The 20382-nt window shown below is 48.4% G+C and overlaps 2 protein-coding genes across 3 annotated transcripts in view; one reads left to right on the forward strand and one right to left on the reverse strand.

Moving 5' to 3' along the window:
- Positions 1 to 258: 258 nt before the first annotated feature.
- On the reverse strand, positions 259 to 19431 carry NELFE (negative elongation factor complex member E). 2 transcript variants are annotated; one of them, XM_048489464.1, is made up of 11 exons: positions 19191 to 19431; positions 17841 to 17937; positions 14614 to 14686; positions 14374 to 14519; positions 14218 to 14292; positions 12026 to 12060; positions 9109 to 9317; positions 6612 to 6756; positions 3969 to 4023; positions 2314 to 2416; positions 259 to 407 (listed from the first exon to the last, which is right to left on the reverse strand). In XM_048489464.1, exons 2-11 carry the CDS (start codon positions 17913 to 17915, stop codon positions 334 to 336), a joined length of 990 nt encoding a protein of 329 aa, XP_048345421.1. In that variant the 5' UTR covers positions 17916 to 17937; positions 19191 to 19431; the 3' UTR covers positions 259 to 333. The 2 variants fall into 2 exon arrangements, with proteins under 2 accessions (XP_048345421.1, XP_048345422.1); XM_048489465.1 differs by lacking the exon at positions 19191 to 19431 and adding an exon at positions 18982 to 19097.
- Positions 19432 to 19765: 334 nt separating this feature from the next.
- SKIV2L (Ski2 like RNA helicase) overlaps positions 19766 to 20382 on the forward strand; it is a 42763-nt gene continuing 42146 nt past the window's right edge. Inside the window, exon 1 of the mRNA XM_048488752.1 lies at positions 19766 to 19870. Within this exon, the coding sequence (XP_048344709.1) occupies positions 19852 to 19870 (19 nt within the window). The 5' untranslated portion in view covers positions 19766 to 19851. The remainder of the gene's footprint in view (positions 19871 to 20382) is intronic.

Here is a 20382-nt window from a genome sequence, read left to right on the forward strand (position 1 = left end):
CACTGATCTAGGAGAACTGAATTTGAATCTCTCCATCACCGAAGCTTGCTGGGTGCCCTTCAACCAGTGACACACACTCAGCCTTACCTACCTCCCAAGGTTGTTGTCAGGATACGATGGAGGAGAGGAGAAAGACATAGGCCTCTTTGAGTCCCCGTGGGAGATAAATATGGATTTATAAATTAATAAATAAATACACGTCACTCTTGAGTTCTTTGGATAAGAAATAGACAGGCTCGAAGAAATACAGCCCCAAAATATAGAAAACGTCTTATTTATTGAAACAGTCTAATGAGACAGCAAAAACATCACGTGGAGATGGCCTAATAGGTTTCAGAAGATATCCTCACTGTAGACCACCTGGGACCGCTTGTCACGATGGGAACCCTTCATACTGTTCTTCACAGCTGAAACAGGAAGTGAGATGTCAGTGGACCCAGGAAGAGACCCATCTCTCTCTCCCCACTCCAGCTTTACCCCTCCGAGGATGGTAAAGTAATGCCAACCCTGGAGAACTGCCATGGCTTACTGAGGGCCGTTGCTCAAAACGCATTGAGGCAGCGGAGTCTTTTTAAATGTAAATCTATTCCAGTCCTTTTGGGGCCTGTGCGTTTCTTGCGACCGGGCAAACAGCAACTCTGGGGAGGGCTGAGGTCTGCACAAGGGAAAGGGATGGGGGAGTCATTTCCCCCTCCCTGAGTACCCTGATCCAAGCATGGCACCCTCCTGGTTACTATTACCCTGTTTCCCCGAATATAAGACATCCCCTGAAAATAAGACGTGGTAGAGGTTTTGCTGAAGTGCGAAATATAAGGCATCCCCCGAAAGTAAGACGTAGCGAAGTTTTTGTTTGGAAGCAGGCCCGACAAACAGAACACAGAAAAATAAGACATCCCCTGAAAATAAGACATAGCGCATCTTTGGGAGCAAAAATTAATATAAGACACTGTCTTATTTTCAGGGAAACACGGTAGTTATTTAAAACGCACCAGAGACCAAGGATTTTCCAGCATCTGACCTACACTGACCTTTTGCCCTCTCTTTTTTTTGTTGTGCTGTCAGGTCAACTTACAGGAACCTCTTGTGGAGTCTACAAAGCAAGAGGCACTGGGGGGGAGGGGCTGCCGTTGCCTGTTCCTCAGAGCTGTCAAGGCAGGTGTACAACAAGTACAGAAAAAGGTGGTGCCGTCTGCCGGGACTTTTTTCTGTTCCTCAGAGCTGGCAGAAAAATCCACTAGAAAAAAATAATGGCTGCATGCACTCCATAGGCCAATCTTTACACATCTTTTCAAAATCTGGAATGCAAAAATAGGGGCAATATAAATCCCTTCCTGAACTGTGTGGATCAAGGCCCATATCCAGAAAGGAAAAAGTATATATGTGCAGGGCCATCTTGCGAGTAACACCCTTCTGAGTCCACTGAAGTCAATTGGTTTTTTTGGTGGTATAAGCTTTCAAGAGCCTGAGCCCACTTCCTCAGACACTCGGAGGCTCATACCCCCAAAATCTTGTTGGTCTTGAAGGTGTGACGGCATTCGAATCCAGCTGTTCTAACAAGGTGCTTGTTTTCGCGGCTAGAGCCCTTTCCCTGGGGACGGTCCTTCTCTCTCTCTGGGCGATTCCACACACGAGTAAAATAGGTTCGACCCAGTTCCCTGAGAAGGTTACTAACCTAGGTCGAAGCCATTGTTGTTCCCCACTGCAACCAGCTTGATCCCAGCTCGGAGAGCGGAATCATCCTGTGCCTCTTCACCGCTCCGTTGCGATTGGCTACTGTTCTACGGCTATGTTCTGTCTATCCCCACACACGTTATAAAAAAAAACTGCCACAGGAATGGAGGGATGAAGGTGGCGTTTTTTGATTGGCCAGCTGCACGCATGCCCGAAACACTCAGCTGTGATTGGCTGAATGGGGGACTCCTGGCACCAGAGATTCCGCACTTTCCTGGAATCGAGCTGAGTTCGAGCGTGGTTCCCTGAAAAAGTAGTAGTTCCCAACTGAAGTCGGAAATTTGACCGTTACATGGGGCGAAGCTGGTATAAAACCACGTTGATCCCAGTGGTTGTGCGGAGCACTTAGGTCCAACGCAGCTCAAACTTAGGTCGATAACCCAAGTGCGGAATCGACCTTTCTCTTCTGTTCCACAAAACCCTCCTCACCCATTGAATCCAACCACAGAACACAAAGTACAGGAGGTTGGGACTGGCTGACTCCTGCATCCAGACCCCTTGTTCCCTCAAGCAGTTCCAAGCAGTCTTGTTGCTCCACATTCACCTCTCTCTCACACACACCCCAACATTCTAACCACTTACCCAGCGAGCCCCACAACGATTTGCCAACAGCTATGTCCAACATGGGCTGCTTGCGCGCGATGCTGACTTTCAACTGAACTTTCTCCACGACAGCACCGTTGAGCTGTAAGCGGTATAGGGGTTAGCACGGCGAACCGATTAAGTGTGCCAGACTAGGACAGTGATGGCAATCCCACGACACATGTGCCGAAGGTGACCCGCCCCGACATTTTGGGTGACAGGCCAGCATTCACCAATACCCGACAACAACTGTTCTCCCTTTATGAGTTTGATTCATTTTTGTTATTATCTGTTGTTGCTTTCTATAATACATAGAACCACCCAGTTGGACTATATATTTTTAAAAAGTAAATGCATACGTATATAATTGTTTCTCTTTGGTTTGGGGCGGGGGGGCGGGGAATAACACGCCAGATGAGTCAAATTGGGCATTTTCTGAATTTCTGACACGCCAAGCCCAAAAGGATAGCCATCACTGGACTAGGATCTTGCAGACCCTGACCTGACTCCCCACTGGGCTACAGAAGCTCACTGAGGGACCTGGGCCCACTTAGGGCGCTTTTGCACGTGCAGAATAATGCACTTTTATGTATTTTCTTTTATGTACACTGAGAGCATATGCACCGGAGACAAATTCCTTGTGTGTCCAATCACACTTGGCCAATAAAGATTCTATTCTATTCTATTCTATTCTATTCTTTCAATCCACTTTCACAACCGTTTGCAAGTGGTTTTTGCTATTCCGCACAATAAAATCCAGCTGCAATGTGTGTTGAAATGGGCTGGAAAGTGCATTATTCCGCACGTGCAAAAGTGCCGTTAAGCTCTCTCAGCCTAACTTGCTTCATGGGGTTGCTGTCGGGAGGGTAAGGTAGAAGAGTGGATAGCGACGTTGTAAGCTGCTATGGCAGTGGTTCGCAACCTTCCTAATGCCGCGACCCTTTAATGCAGCTCCTCGTGTGGTGGTGACCCCCAACCCTAACTTTTATCCATTTTACAGATGGAGAACACTGATGCAGAGAGTCTTAGGCGGCCCCTGTGAAAGGGTCGTTCGACCCCCATAGGGGTCGCGACCCCCAGGTTGAGAACTGCTGTGCTACGGGGAGGTGGGGGCGGGAAGTGAGGTACAAATGAAAAAAACACAAACGAGGTAAATAAATAAATCCCAACCGACTTCAGACCAAAATAACTCAATGGCCCAAACTGTCCACTAAAAGATGGACACTTAGCAGCATCTGGGAAAAAGTTAAATGCCTTTGAAGACTATTCCACTACTAACATGGCTTCTCAAAGAGCAGTATCAATACTAGGCCTTTGGTTCCACTGGAAGGATCCAGCACTAGGCCCAAATATGTTCCTTCACGCCTTGTAGGCTGGACCCAGAGGCGTAGCTCCAAGGGGATGGGGGGGGGGGTTGCACCTGGCGTGCGCCCCTGTGGGGGTGTGACGTGTGCATTCTGGGGGTGTTCCGGGGGCGGAGAATGCACCGGTGCACCAGGTATTTTCCCCCCTTGCTATGCCTCTGGCTGGACCAGACTGCTCTGGCTCCACAGAGCCATCTGCTTCTCAGCTACAGGCCGACTTTCCTGAGTGCCACCCCCATTCTTCTCAGACCACGGTTCTAACCCAGAAAGGCGGAAAACAGAAAATGGCACCTTAGTGACAGCCTGATCGGCACACTCCAGCTTCTCGAAGGTGACGAACGCGCAGCTGGGGGAGAGGGAGAACAGAGAGGTGTAAACATTGACATCTGGAATGGTCCCAAAACACCAAATGAACACATGAAGCTAGTTAAGAACATAAGAACAAGCCAGCAGGATCAGACCAGAGTCCATCTAGTCCAGCACTCTTCTACTCACAGTGGCCCACCAGGTGCCTTTGGGAGCTCACATGCAGGATGTGAAAGCAATGGCCTTCTGCGGCTGTTGCTCCCAACCACCTGGTCTGCTAAGGCATTTGCAATCTCAGATCAAGATTGGTAGCCATAAATCGACTTCTCCTCCATAAATCTGTCCAAGTCCCTTTTAAAGCTATCCAGGTTAGTGGCCATCACCACCTCCTGTGGCAGCATATTCCAAACACCAATCACACGTTGCGTGAAGAAGAAGTGTTTCCTTTTATTAGTCCTAATTCTTCCCCCCAGCATTTTCAATGAATGCCCCCTGGTTCCAGTATTGTGAGAAAGAGAGAAAAATTTCTCTCTGTCAACATTTTCTACCCCATGCATAATTTTATAGACTTCAATCATATCCCCCCTCAGACGTCTCCTCTCCAAACTAAAGAGTCCCAAACGCTGCAGCCTCTCCTCAAAAGGAAGGTGCTCCAGTCCCTCAATCATCCTCCCTGCCCTTCTCTGCACTTTTTCTATCTCTTCGATATCCGTTTTGAGATGTGGCGACCAGAACTGAACACAGTACTCCAAGTGCAGTCGCACCACTGCTTTATATAAGGGCATGACAATCTTTGGTTCATGCTGAATCAGGTGGCGTCTGGTCCACTAACGCAGAGCCGTCTGCTAGGTCAGGCGGTCGCTTCTCTCTAGTCTCAGGCCAACAAAAAAAAATCCCTCCCCACAAATAAAACACTTGCGATCTTATTAACTGGAGAAGCCAAAAATTGAATCAGGGACCTTCTGCACGTCATTCTGGGCATCACCCCCACAGCTGTGATCCCGGCTCAAAGTAATAACCATCCCCACACGAAACTATCTCCTATCAAATCCGGCCATTTTTCTATTCAGCCTCCCACAGTTTACTTGACAGGCCTGTTCTGGCACTTGCAAGCAGAGATCCTTTGACTGAAGATCCAGTACGAGTTTCCTATAGGGGTTAAAAGAATTGGACTGGCATCTGCGAGACACGGGGTTGAATCCCCACTTAGGCAATAGAAACTCAATGGGTGGTTTGGGGCCAATCACACACCCTCAGCCTAACCTGCTTCACAGGGCTGTTGTGAAAATAAAACGGAAGGAAAGAACAATATAAACCACTTTGGGTCCTCACTGGTAAAAAGCCGGGGCACACATGAATGAATGAAATATGTTTCCTCCATAGTGTAAACAGGACGTCCCGTGGGGTCATTTTTAGTTGGAAGAACATTGTGGGGAGACTGGTTGTTGTGGGTTTTCCGGACTGTGTGGCTGTGGTCTGGTAGATCTTTTTCCTAACGTTTCGCCTGCATCTGTGGCTGGCATCTTCAGAGGTGTATCACAGAGAGAAGTCTGTTACACACTGTGTCTAGTGAGAAGGGAACATTTACCATGTTTCCCCGAAAATAAGACAGTGTCTTATATTAATTTTTGCTCCTAAAGATGCGCTATGTCTTATTTTCAGGGGATGTCTTATTTTTCTGTGTTCTGTTCGTCGGGCATGCTTCCAAACAAAAACTTTGCTATGTCTTACTTTTGGAGGATGCCTTATATTTCACACTTCAGCAAAACCTCTACTACGTCTTATTTTCCAGGGATGTCTTATGTTCGGGGAAACAGGGTAGTGGGGTATATATTGTCCATGTCCCAGGATGGGGAACCAATCAGAAAGTGCTTGGGTGGAACTTGCTATGCAAAGGTGCGATTGAGTGCAGACAGTGTGTAACAGACTTCCCTCTGTGATACACCTCTGAAGATGCCAGCCACAGATGCAGGTGAAACGTTAGGAACAAGATCTACCAGACTATGGCCACACAGCCCGGAAAACCCACCACAACCAGTGGAATCTGGCTGTGAAAGCCTTCGACAATACATTGTGGGGAGACTTACGTTCGTCATTCGAACTGCAGCCCCAGGCTGAGCTGGGTTCCTTTCTGCCTGGTTTTAATTTAATTTATATTAATTTAAATTTATATTTATAATTTAAATTTATATTAATTAAAACATAATTAATTAATTAATTAATGGGTCTTGTATACCGCCCTACCCCCGAAGGGCTCTGGGCAGTGAACAACATAAACACATATATGCAATAACCCTTAAACACATTAAAACAATTTAAAAGCAGCGATCAGTAACAAACAATGTCCGCATTAACACTTATTAAAACCCTCCCAGAAGGGGGGAGAGTGGGTCTCATAAATGACAAGAGACCCAAAGGTGAAGAAGAAAAGGAGGAGGGGCACCATCAACGACTGGACACTCCAAAAGCCCGTTTTATAGACCCTGCGGAACTCACCAAGATGTTATGATGCTTTCCCACTCAACAAGGGTCCCCACAGCAGCAAACATTAAATTAAAAAAATTAAAACATTTGCACATTTGAGCTATGTAGTGAGCCTGTCCAGCCCTCCCCCCCCCCCCCACTCACTTGCGGGGGCTGTCCATGTAGAGGTCAATGATGTTGCCAAAAGCAGAGAAAGCCGTGCGCAACATGGTCTCGTTCATGTCCGCCCCGGACACGTACACCGTGTTCCCTTTGCGCGGACTCCGCAGTTCTGGGAAAGAGTCCGAAGCTGGAGGGGGAAACAGAGTTCGGAAACACAGTAAAATAAAAGAACCATAAAATAAAAGAAGCCAAAAAACAGTAAAATAAACAGAAAACAGCAAAATAAGCATTAGAATAAAAAGGAGGCAATAGTAAAATAAAACAGGGAAATAAAAGTCAACAGTGAAATAAAAGAAGCGAAACCCCCCACAACTCTGTGTCAGAATCCTGGGGTGCTTGAAAGACATATAGTGACATGAGGCCGGCACGCCCTTCTGGCTTTATCTCTTCATTTTAATACTTCAATATATGTCCACCTGTGACTTCTGCTCTTCAGCCTCAACCACCTTTGGCCATCTGCATCTCTTACGTCCTTAAATGATGTTGCCTTTTCTCCCTTGCTGGTCCTGAAACTGGAACTCTCCTTGTAGACACCTACACAACACTGCCTCTCTCTCTCTCTCCTGAAGATGCCTCACAAAATCCCGCCTTTTCCAGAAGGCCTGAGGCACAGCTCCTCAATGTCTCTCCCCTCAATGAAACGAAGCTTACAAACATGTAAATTCTTCTCCTATTTCTTCCCACCCCCCCACTGGATGCATCTTCTCCTGGGTAAATTTTAGATCGTAATCTCTTTAGGGCAGGGATTTTGTTGTTAAGCATGTTCTATGTCAGTGATGGCGAACCTATGGCACGGGTGCCAGAGGTGGCACTCGGAGCCCTCTCTATGGGGACAAGCACACAGAGTTCGTCATGTGGGGGGCGGAAAATCACACACACCCCACACACAGATCTAAGCTGGCCTGGGCCACTGAGCACGTCGTGCGCGCACCGTGGTGAGCAAGGAGGACTCAGCTGGCAGGCCTGGTGCTTGTGCTCCGGGTGGCTGCTGCCCGAGGGGGGGGGGTGCGCAGAGGAGGCAGAGATGCTAGAGAGGCACAGAGTGGTGCGCATGGGACTTGCTGGAGGCTAGAGCAGGCTGGCCCCTGCTCGAGCGGGTGTGGCGGAAGAGGAAGCCAACCGTTTTTTTCTAAACTAAAACCTCAGCATTCAGGTTAAATTGCCGGGTTGGCACTTTGCCATAAATAAATGGGGTTTGAGTTGCAATTTGGGCACTCGGTCTCGAAAAGGTTCGCCATCACTGTTCTATGTGGAATCAACAACCCCTGTTTCCCACCCAAAGAGAACCAACGTGTTGTGGCGGTTTGGAGGGGGGACTCTAATCTGGAGAACCAGGTTTGATTCTCCACTCCTCCACATGAGCAGCGGACTCTTAGCTGGTGAACTGGATTTGTTTCCCCCACTCCTACACATGAAGCCTGCTGGGCGACCTTGTCGCGGTTCTCTTAAGAACTCTCTCAGCCCCACCTATCTTACAAGGTGTATTTTGTGGGGAGAGGAAGGGAAAAAGTTTGCAAGACACTTTGTGACTCCTCACAGAAAAGAAATGCGGGGTATAAATCCAAACCCTTCTACTCTTCTTCAAAGTTTTAATAGTTTTTTTTATATGTATTTTAGCAATACTTTTAATAACGTGGAGGTTTTTGCAGGTTGAAATGGTTTTCAGATGTGATTTTATTATGCATGTTTCCATTTTTTAGCTGTCTTGGTGGCTCCTGTGATAGTGGAAAGGTAGGGTATAAATTTTGTAAAACACTCCCAAGTAAACAAATGAACAAATAATGCCTTTAACGCCGATTGAGTGGCCCAAGGAAAAGAAAAGGGTAGGGGTTATTTGAGGGAAACTGTCTGGATCAGGGGTCTGCAACCTGCAGCTCTCCAGATGTTCATGGACTACAATTGGCCATGGTGGCAGGGGCTGATGGGAATTGTAGTCCATGAACATATGCTGCCACAGGAGGTGGTGATGGCCACTAACCTGGATAGCTTTAAAAAGGGCTTGGACAGATTTATGGAGGAGAAGTCGATCTAGGGCTACCAATCTTGAACCTCCTTGATCTGAGGTTGCAAATGCCTTAGCAGACCAGGGGCTCGGGAGCAGCAGCAGCAGCAGGCCATTGCTTTCACATCCTGCATGTGAGCTCCCAAAGGCACCTGGTGGGCCACTGCGAGTAGCAGAGTGCTGGACTAGATGGACTCTGGTCTGATCCTGCTGGCTTCTTCTTATGTTCTTAACAACTGGGCAGGGGCTGATGGGAATTGTAGTCCATGAACATCTGGAGAGCCGCAGGTTGCAGACCCCTGGGAATTGAGGACCTTGCTAAACCCGTTATTCTCAATGAGAAGCTAGTAATCAAAGACACACACAGCATCCAAAGAAGTGGGTTTGGCCCCATAAAGCTTATGCTTTAGCAAGTGTGTTGCTCTTTAAAGTACCCCAGGGCTCTCGTACTGGCCCTTTCTAAAAGAAATCCCTTACAGCGGAAGCTGCCCTCTCGGTCACGACCACGCTCTCTCTCCCGGTCCCGGTCTCTCTCGCCGTCCCTGCTCCTGTCCCGGCTGCGATCCCGGTCATAATCCCACTCGAAACCATGCGGGTTTTCACTGCGGTCTGACTCCTTGTCTGGATCCCTGCTGGGTTCCGGCTCCTTCTCTGGGTCCCTCAGCCGGTTGCTGGGGCTCACGAAGCTAGGGAAAGAGCATGCAAGGAGTATTGACCGGCAAGTATGGCAAAAGTTTCACGTGGAAAGAGAAGATTTAAATCTCACAATCCTGCACCGTTGCTAGGCCTTGATGCAATTCAGTTTACACAGTCAGCCTCCAAAGCATAGGAGGGCAAGGGGTCTGGCATGTCCCTTCTAGGGTAGAAGGAAGGATAGTTAGCATTGCTGGCAACTGCATCAGTGAATGCTGACACGGATATCAGCCTCATCAAGCAACAATACTTGCCTCAAAGCCTAACCATCATGGGCGTAACCTTACTTGCTCTTCCTTCCTCTCACTGACTTCTTACTGAAACTTTAAGCATAAAGCACTTTATGTGCTCCACTTGTCTTGTTATTTTATGTTGTGCACCGCCCAGAGCCCTTCGGGGGAGGGGCGGTATATAAAATTAATAATAAATACATAAAATAAAAATAAATTAACGCCAGACAAGAGAAAAGAAGATCCGCGCAACAAACTCGGACGCTTGACGTTCGTTTGGCCACCAATGAAAGGCTCACAAAGATTGGTGCAAACTCTGCACGAAACATTTAAACGACAGTTCTCCCTCCCACATCGTGGGGGTTAGGGGCACAACCCCCTGGGATGGGCAGAAAGCCACATTTAATTTCCCCCACTTCTAGTCCAAGCCCCGCCCCCAGAGCCGAGCTCTTCCGTCCTTCTTCTGGCCCTTCCTTCCTCTTTACAGCAACCAGCAGCAGCCCTCCCGCCTCCTCGGCCTCTCCTCTCCTCTGCCCCAGGCCTCCAGGTAAGCATGACTCTGGTTGTAGGAGGAGGGGGTGGTGACTACTGACTCACGGTCAGTTAAAACTGCAATGTGGAAAGTCGCAGTGTGGGAGGGAGGACTGTGCCGTAGATCAGTGTTTCCCAACCTTTTCGAGATCAGGGTACCCTTGACCTCACTCTTCATATCTCACGGTACCCCTGCCGCCACCCTCCACCTTCCCCTCCCATTGCCCCTGCTTGCCACACACCCCACCTTCCCCTCCCAGGGTGAAGGGAAGCACTGGGGGGGGGGGGTGGCTGCTGACCTTGTGGCAGGCCCTGCCCCATGGGCCAGCTCCATGTCCTCGCTGGTGCCGGTGGGAGACACCACAAAAATGAGGGGTGGTGGTGGTAGTGTTGCCGCGGTACCCCTGGGACATGCTCACGGCACCCCAGGGTACCACGGAACCCTGGTTGAGAATGGCTGCCGTAGATCATAAGTTCAGCCAGATTGTACCCCCAGCAGATGGCCCCCAGAATGTACCCAGCACTAGACTTGTTACATCAGATGTTAGATCTTGAAGACAAATCACCTTCCTTTCATGAACGTTGAGGTTTAAGTGAAGTAAAGTACTAGATGCCTTAAAAAAAATACATCCTCTCCACTCCAAAATTTGATATATATATTTTATTTTCTCACTTTGAACCTTCAAGTCAAGGGGAAGTAGAAACTTCCAGGAGTATGTAAAGTAAAAAAATCTCAAGGTGGTCCACATGTTCTCCTTCCCTGTGGAGATTTCCAAGTTGCTACACTGCTTAGAGGAAGCCAAAGTGGTTGACCGCACAACCAGATGGACAACCAGAAGCAAACACAGTCAGGTCTTTATAACAGTGAGAAGTGGAAACTTTTGAAACAAAGCAAGATGACATTTTCCGGATCCTCCAGGAGTAACCTAATTTAGAGCCTACTTCCCAAAATGTGAAGCCGTGGATGTCCCTGAGTTCAAAGCCTGTACCATTTTAAGATGTTCATCCCACAAAGTAGCTGATTATTTAATAGGTGGAGGCTTCCATCAGAAGCCCATTAAGAGCTTGTGTATCTAATCTGGAGGAACCGGGTTTGATTCCCAGCTCTGCCGCCTGAGCTGTGGAGGCTTATCTGGGGAATTCAGATTAGCCTGTGCACTCCCACACACGCCAGCTGGGTGACCTTGGCTAAGTCACAGCCTCGAGCTCTCTCAGTCTCACCTACTCCCACAGGGTGTTTGTTGTGAGGGGGGAAGGGCAAGGAGAGGAGTCTCCCTTTGAGTCTCCCTGCAGGAGAGAAATGGGGACAGGTAACCAACTACTACTACTACTACCCTCCCTCCCTCCTCCCTCCCTCCCCCTCCTCTTCTTCTTCTTCCATCAGAAGCCCATTTATAAAGTATCTGATGAAAATCTCCAGTGGAACTCAATCTAGTTCAACAAGATTGAATATTCCACAGAGGGACACCCCCATTATGAACTTTCCTCCTCCCGATGCTTCCTTTCTTCTCAGTTCTAGTCTTTTCCATCTTCCCCTTAACTCATGACCCCTTTCCTCCCTACCACAGAAGGTCCACCCTGGCCCCAACCCACGGGTCAGATCTTTTGGGTTTGTTCCGCTTTCCTCTGACAGAAAGAACCTGTTTTGCATCGAGGGAAGGGCTCCCTCTGCTGGAGGGGAAAAGTACCTCTGCTACCAGAATCAATCAGCAGCACCTATTCTACTGGTTCTTAACCTTCCCAATGCACCGACCCTTTAATACAGTTCCTCAGGTTGTGGAACATTTATCCATTTTACAGATGGAGAACACTGATGCAGAGAGCCTTAGGCGACCCCTACGAAAGGGTCATTCGACCCCCAAAGGGGTCCCGACCCCCAGGTTGAGAACCACTGATTTATTCCCATATATCCACACAGAGATAACATGTCTGAAACTCACCTTTCATACAGAGACTTCCTCTGGGGACGACGTGACTAGAATAAACAAAGACACCAGTGAATCCACTGTAACAACAATCAGTCAGCAATCTCAGTGTTGAAGTGAGGACATCTGATGACTGGAAAGACCACAATTCTCCCCTTTGCAACGTCCGCCCTCCCAAGAGCTTATGGAAGCCAGCATTTCCCTTTCTTGTGTTTCAAAATTCTGCACTGTGTCATGTTGTGGGTTCTAAGAAGAGCTGGCCAAACTGGCTTGGGGGGCAGTGGCATACAGCTCGTCAACATCTCATAATGAATGGACTGATACTGATACTGAATCAGACCATCAGCTCATCAAGGTCAGTATTGACTGGCAGCAACTCTCCGGGGTTTCAGGCAGAGAGGTCTTTCGCATCAGCTGGTCCTTCCCATTGGATGTGCCAGGAAGCGAACCATCATCCTTTTGGACACAAAGCAGGAGCCCTTTCACTGAATCACAGTCCCTCCTTCTGCCCCTGCCGGGAGTGGTGGGGCTCAGAGGCCAAACATCCCTTTTGCATGAAGAAGGTCCGAGGTTCGATCCCCAACATCTCTAGTTGAAAAGCATCATGCAACAGGTGATACGAAAGACTTTTATCTGAGACCCAGTCAGTGCAGGCAATGCTGACCTTAGAATCATAGAGTTGGAAGAGACCCCAAGGGCCATCAAGTCCAACCCCCTGCAATGCAGGAACACACAATCAAAGCACTCCTGACATATGCTGATCCAACCTTGGTTTAAAGATCTCCAAAGAAGGAGACTCCACCACTCTACGAGCAGTGAATTCCACTGTCGAACAGCCCTGACGGTCAGGAAGTTCTTCCTAACGTTTAGGTGGGAATCTCTTTTCCGGCACCTTGAATCCATTACTCCGTGTCCTAGTCTCTGAGGCAGCAGAAAACAAGCTTGCTCCCTCTTCGACATGACATTCCTTCAAATATTTAAATATGGTAGTATCAGGTCAGCTCTTCACCTTCTCTTCTCCAGACTAAACATCCCCAGCTCCCTAAGTCTCTCCTCGTAGGGCATGGATTCCAGACCCTTTACCATTTTGGTTGCCCTCCTCTCAACCCGCTGCAGCCGGTCAATATCCCTCCTGAACTTCGGTGCCTAGAACTGTACACAATCTTCCAGGTGAGGTCTAACCAATGCAGAATAGAGAGGTACAATTACTTCCCGCGATCTTGACACTATACTCCTATTGATACAACCCAGAATCGCATTGGCTTGACAGACCAAAGGCGTGGAAAGCAGTTTCGTGGGTGTACATTATTTGTGGCGGGACCATAGACCAGTGGAAGAGCATCCACTTTGTAGGTCCAGGTTAAGTCCATGGCATCTCACAAGTAGTAGACACTCGGAAAGACCCTTCAGCTTCTGGCTGAGACTCAGAAGAACAGCTGCCACTCAGAGCAGACAAATGGTCTCACTCAGCCTAAGGCAACTTCCTGTGTTCCCTCCTGATTCCTCAGTACCCACTTCCTGGGCAGCACCCTGGGATCTAAAGAGGCTCTCATGGAGAGCTGTTGGCTGACCAGAATCCCACAATGCACCTGGGTCCCTGCAGACCCACGCACGTTCTCCCACTCTTATCTCCCGTTGTGGACCAATAACAGCTAGTCTGCCCCCAGAGTGCAGAGGGGCACGCAGCACCAGAAACAATAATCCCACATCCATTCGTTTATGCACAATGGTGGTTGATGAACAACAGGTAGATCTCCAGGAACGGAGACAATGTCCACCATGTATTGTCGAAGGCTTTCACGGCCGGAATCACTGGGGTGCTGTGTGGTTTCCGGGCTGTATGGCCGTGTTCTAGCAGCATTCTCTCCTGACGTTTCGCCTGCATCTGTGGCTGGCATCTTCAGAGGATCTCTGAAGACGTTTCGCCTGCATCTGTGGCTGGCATCTTCAGAGGATCCTCTGAAGATGCCAGCCACAGATGCAGGCGAAACGTCAGGAGAGAATGCTGCTAGAACACGGCCATACAGCCCGGAAACCACACAGCACCCCAATGTCCACCATGCCCACTCAATACCATCTGGGTGACAAACGAGAAGTAAGCGAGATGGCCCCTTGGGCCAAGGAGGTGACCCAAAGATCCCCCTTTAGCATATGGAGGAGGTTTCCAGATTTAACTCCCCCTCCCAAGGAACCCAAATCCCAAGTACCTCTTGGGACTCATCATCTGCTGAGATGCTCCGCTGGAAAGGTTGGAAAGTCAAGGCGGGGCCTTTTTCAGGATCCTAAAGACAAACATGGAGGTTACGCCCAGGCTGACCGACTGCCCTGCCTCTCATTCCCCGCTTCCGGTTAGCCTGGCTGACCTTCAGCTTTCCCTCCAGGGTGCGAGAGCGCTTGAACCCGGAGTTCTTGTTCTCGGCTTTAATGGCACTGATAGCCCCGGTTTTCACAAGCATCTTGGCCTGCTCTGTTGCTGTAGCTGTGTCCACAACTGGCTGGTCTGAGATGGCTGGGGACAAACAGAAAGGGAGAGCACCTAAAAGGTTGGTGTTCAGGCCCCAACTCAACCCCATTCCCCTTCTCTTTCCGGATTCCTGACTTACAGCGTTTAATTCCTCCCTGGCTGGCTTGACTTGTTGAGCTCTGCTGTTTCTTTAAGGCCATGAGGGCTTTTTTCTAGGGTGGAAAGAAAAACGGTTATTAAACCCCTTTATTAAAGTGGCTCCATATTGGAAAAAAAAAATCTTCTCCTTGGGTTTCTCATGGGAGTCTCTTCATATGCTTACCGCCACGGAAATTTACCATCATCTAAAGATCAGACTGTACGACCAGGAATACCAGTCTCTCCTGAGTGCTGCACAAAGCTCCTGTCCCCCTCTATACTTTGGGATCACACCCCCGAAATCTAACCCTGCTGTACATTTAGAACAGCTTGTTAATTATAAGTGCAGATGGGTCATGACCAGAGCAAGGTGCAACTCATTCCCTTCTGTCTATCTTCAAGGTCGTTTCCTTAACATCCCACAAAGTGAGCGTTGTTGTCGGTACTGTCCCAACGCTATGGACTCAATCCCTCACATCCTGCTTTACTGTTCGAGGTATAATGATATTAGAACCGATCTGGGAGCTTTACTACCTCTAGAATTTCTGTTTCTCTCAGACAAACAAAAAATGTCTAAGCTATTGAACAGCCCTCATGTAGAAATTTCTGAAGCAATTGCTACATTTTTAATCCATGTTCTACATGATATGTGTAAGGAATTCCATAGAAGCAGAAATAAAAGGCTCTTTGGTGAAAAAGACCGTTTATTCAGACATCTTAGAAAGCTCAAGTACACGCAGTGGCAGGAATGACACTTCCCGCCAGAAGCACAGGTTATAACCCTATCCATCCCATCCCCCTCCCGGCTTCCCATGGGAACGGAGACCTCATCTCCCGCGCAGAGATAAAGTCTCCGCCGATGAAACTGGCCCATCGCCCGGGCTGTGGAATGTACTCAAGGTTAGGCGGCTGCCCTTCTCATCAACACCATTGAAACCTTTACAATATGTAACAATGATCCTGTTTTTGTACTTGGGATGTATGGTACTTCTGGTTTATGCCTAATAAAGGTTTTTGGATTGGATTGGAAAGTTCTTAAAACTTTCTCATGCCCCTCTTCTTCCCCCAGAGAATCTGACTGTCTACTCCCTCTATGGGACTCACCTAAGCCCTAACTTCACTGACAGGACCCACACACAGGAGGCTTCAGATTCAACACCTCCAGTTAAAAGACTCTCCAGGTCTAAATATCATAATATTTTTTCCCTGGGTGGATGCCTCAAGAAGCAGCCTCAAGATGGACCCAAACTCGCCTGAACTCATCATATCTTGGAACTCATCATATCTTGGACCCAAACTAGCCTGATCATATATTGGAAGCGAAGGAGCATCAACTCTGGTTAGTACTTGGGTGAGGGAGCACCACAGATGTCCAGGGTGGCTACAACGACGCGGCTGGCCTCCATTCGGGCCAGGGCCTTTACGGCTCTGGTGCCGGCCTGGTGGAACGCTCTCCCTCCAGCTGTCCCTTGGGGAATTCCGCAGGGCCTGTAAGGCTGAGTTGTTCCACCGGGCCTTTGGAGAGACCGGCCGCTGAGGGTGCCCCCTCCCCTCTGCTCCATATGGGTCCCTAACATCATCGGGACCCACTATCTTTCCTTGGGAGGGTTTAAGCAAGGGTTTCGTGGGATGCTGTGTTAGGAAATAATTGCTGTTTTTAACTGTATTTATGATAATAGTGCTGTGATGGTTTTATATATGATGTTTTATGTTGTACACCGCCCTGAGCCCTTCGGGGATAGGGCGGTATATTAAATCAAATAAATAATAATAATACTACTACACAGAGGCAGGCAATGGCAAATCCCCTCTGTTCTTTCCTTCCCTTGAAAATCCCCTCGGGGGAGCCATAAGTCAGCAATGACTCGCCTCCACTATATTATTATTAACGAATAACACTTCAACCAGCAAGGAAATGAATCACTGCCTGGGACTTTAAAGAGCCGCAGGGAAGGCTGGGCTGGAGAGACTGCTTGCATGAGGTAGAGCAGTGATGGCGAACCTATGGCACGGGTGCCAGAGGTGGCACTCAGAGCCCTCTCTGTGGGCACGCATGCACAGAGTTCATCGTGGGGGGTGTGTGTGTGATTTTCCACACACACACATACATCTAGGCTGGCCTGGGCTGCTGGGCACAATGCCCCGTGGCGAGCAGGGAGGGCTGGCGGGCCTGGTGCCTGTGCTCCAGGTGGCTGATGTCTGAGGGGGGACAGAGGAGGCGGAGATGCTAGAGAGGCACAGAGCAGTGGGTGCAGGACTTGCTGGAGGCTAGAGCAGGCTGGCCCCTGCTCAAGCAGGGGGGCAGAAGCAGAGGGGTGGGGTGGAGGAGCTGGAGCAGACAGGGCAGGGCAGGGCAGAGTGGCGGGTGCACACAGAATTAAAACCTCAGTATTCAGGTTAAATTGCCCTGTTGGCACTTTGCGATAAATGTGGGTTTTGGGTTGCAATTTGGGCACTCGGTCTCAAAAAGGTTTGTCATCACTGAGGTAGAGCCACAGGCTGAAGGGAGCTGCGACTCCACATCCCCTGGCATCTCCACTGAAAGGACCTCAGACGCTAGGAAAGACCTTCTTCTCTCTCTGGATTTTTGGGGTATGAGTTTTCAAGATTCGAAGCTCCCTTCATCAGATCTAACAGAGGGAACTTCACCTGAAAGTGAAGCTGAAAGTCTTGTGGGCCTCTACCGGGCTACTGGATTTAAATCTAGCCATTCTACTGCAGACCCAACACGGCTGGCTGCCCGAAACGTTCTTCCTCTGTCTCTGGCGCGCTTTAGGCCCCTTCCACAGGTGCAGAATAATGAACTTTCAATGCACTTTGCAACTGGATTTTACTGTGCGAAATAGCAAAATCTACTTGCAAACAATTGTGAAAGTGTATTGTCGAAGGCTTTCACGGCCGGAATCACTGGGGTGCTGTGTGGTTTCCGGGCTGTATGGCCGTGTCCTAGCTGGATTTTCTCCTGACGTTTCGCCTGCATCTGTGGCTGGCATCTTCAGAGGATCTTTCACTTTGTGAAAGTGGACTGAATGTGCATTATTTTGAAAGTGCATTACTCTACATCTGCAGAAGTGATCAGAGAGCTACAGACAATCAAAGTGGACAATATTAAGCTCCATCACAGCCTGATTCAGTAAAAAGCAGCTCCTTTTGACCTTTCAAATGCCTCCCTCCCCTTCTGTAAGGTGTTAGCCCTCCTTCCCTAGGGAAACACTGACAAAATCTGACCTTTTTCTTGAGTTTGGCAAATTTCTTCTGCAGAGCTTCCTCCTCCTCTGTCAGACCCGGTGGTAAGACAATCATGGTTGGCTGAAGAGGACACTGCCTGGAATTGGAAGGCAAGGGAAAGTAACAACCAGTTGGGAAAAAGCTCATCTGCTTAGGGCACAGGAGGGGGAGAGGGATGCCAACAACAAATCTTACGGAGATGTCACAAGACAGTCCAAAGGCCTGGTCACTGCAGCGGACTGATATGTACTTATCAGTGTAGCCACATCTGTTCAAAAATATCTTATAGCATCAAAATATCTTCTTTTTAAAATAAAGTTCTAGTGAATAATGGCAAGCAGGAAATAAAGCCGGTTTCTTTACAGACTCAACTACCCCATTAGCAACTTTTCCTGCAATTCTTTTCCAAATTGCTCCACAATCTTCTTCAAGCTATGGGATGCACAACTGACTCTTCCATGTCAGACCTTTAAGCACAAAGGAGCAGAGGAATGCTGCAAATTGAACGTTGCTGCAGTTTTCTCTGGCAGAAAATAGAAATTCGAGAGCATTGTGGAACAGGGCTTTCCAGTTCAGGGCAAAAAGCACATGAAGGATCAAATTATGCATGGCGAGGAGAAAGCGACATGAGAGCTTTTTCCCAACTCGGGGGATTCAGAACTAGTAAAAATATAATCTTCACACAATGCATAATTATCTTGCGGAACGTCATTCTTCAGGACATCATGGCAACCAGTAGCGTAGCTATTTAACCAGCAATTAGACATGTTCATGAAGTTGAGGCATATCAATGGATGCAAAGCCATGACAGCAAAATGAAAGTTTCCTTTTGGAGTGGCAACATATCTCTGAATACCATTTAGTAAGGAGCAGTGGAAGGGAAAGGCTTTCATGTCTTCTTGTCTGGCTGCTGTACAAAACAGGATGCAGCATTAGATGGCCTTTGCTTCGAGCAGAGTTCTTAGGATCTCATGTTTTCGGGAACACAGTACAACTCTGGGGTAACATGTACCTTATGTGCGTACAAACCCATCCATGTGTGCAAAGACATGAACTTGGATATCAGTGCAATGTTAATCTTTGACCACAGGTAAGACATGAAAGCCCCCACCCTCTTTGAACTGCAAACACATCTCCTCACCTTATGAGACTTACTAACTAGAACATCCTATAACAGCGCAAACAGGTCTCTGAAGGCGTGTTCCTTAGTGCACTAGGACAAGGCCCAATTCAGTGACCCATGATGCACTGGGACTCATGTCAAGCACCCTCCTTAATTAAATTTGTGGAGCCTGTCCCATAATGCACCAAAACTCGCACCAACATCCCCTCCACGGATTTTGCACTCACCAAGAGGTCCTCCTGTTTTCTCAGCGCCTCTCGCTTCCTCGCGCGCGCATGCGCACCTCTCCCTCGTCCACAAGCTCTGCGCACAATCATGGAGGCGGTACGCATCTAAATTTGCATAAACTGCCCCGCGACGCCGATTCCATTGGTTGGTTTGTCCGAAAGACTCTGGAGAACAAAACCATGAACAACAGGGATTTTGCATCTTATTTTGCACGTCGCCATTCATTGGCTGAACTACTCAAGCGCGTTCGAAAGGCGTCGGAAGTGGGGGCAGTTTCTTATTTAAATAAAAGGCTGCTCATTGGCTTGGTTACAGTACTTAGCAAAATGGCAGGGGAAGGGAGAAACAGGTTATAATTTGCATATCGCTTTGCCATTGGACCACACGCTGTTTACATCTTGATTTCCTGAAGCCAATAAGAAGAGGTTTCGGCTCTTCGCTTTCCATTGCCTTAGTTCGACAAATTCCCTTGGGAGATTTAACTTCCGTTCCTCAGAGACGGGCAAGTGAAGTTATTTCCGCCCGGCGAAGCACTTTTGCTTCGGCTTCCCTTGACCATTGTCGCAGCTATTGCCCTTACCATACTGAGTAAGGGAAAGTGCTTCCGGGTTAGGGGAAGTTAAGTGAAGCCGAGCCACCGCGGAAGTTGCAACTGTAGAGATGGAGTTGGAGAGGATAGGTGAGGATGGGGAGTTCAATCAAGCGGGAGGGGGAAATCTCAGCGGAGGGTCTTCCTCTTTTTCAAAGGGCTTTTAAAAATACTGGTCTATGAAAGTCACCGTATAGTGGTAGAAAAAAACAGGAATCCAGTAGCAGCCCGAAGACTAACATTTTTAATTCATTCGACTTTTACTCTGCCCTTTCCCTGGCAGGGTTAGGAGCTTTCGTGCATCACAGCACTCTTCTTCAGGGGTATGGTGGTGAGCGAGACCCACAGTTATAAACATGCGTAGAATATGTGGATTCATATGATGATTAGAATACCGTTCGGTGATAGGAAAGCAGGCTGTGAATCATCTGAATAAATTCAGTTGTTGGACTCCAGCAGCCACAGTGCAAGGAAAGGAAGGAGAAATGGGAAGGCTTTCCGCAAGTTTGTTTCGTAATTTCTTTTTGTTAGCTGCCTTGAGGGTGGTTGTCAACTGATAATAAATATTGACTCGGTGGATTGGTTATTGTGTAACCAAGGAA

This window comes from Sphaerodactylus townsendi, linkage group LG03, assembly GCF_021028975.2.
Source record: "Sphaerodactylus townsendi isolate TG3544 linkage group LG03, MPM_Stown_v2.3, whole genome shotgun sequence".
Classification (NCBI taxonomy): Eukaryota; Metazoa; Chordata; class Lepidosauria; order Squamata; family Sphaerodactylidae; genus Sphaerodactylus; species Sphaerodactylus townsendi.

What these genes read in the sequence shown, in the direction of transcription:
- NELFE (XM_048489464.1), bottom strand. Translation starts at nt 17,915, where the DNA reads ATGATTGTCTTACCACCGGGTCTGACAGAGGAGGAGGAAGCTCTGCAG. An exon ending in TTGCCAAACTCAAGAAAAAG is followed by an intron (nt 14,687 to 17,840) that starts GTCAGATTTTGT and finishes TTTCCACCCTAG; the next exon opens with AAAAAAGCCCTCATGGCCTT. An exon ending in TACATGGACAGCCCCCGCAA is followed by an intron (nt 4,024 to 6,611) that starts GTGAGTGGGGGG and finishes CCTCTCCCCCAG; the next exon opens with CTGCGCGTTCGTCACCTTCG.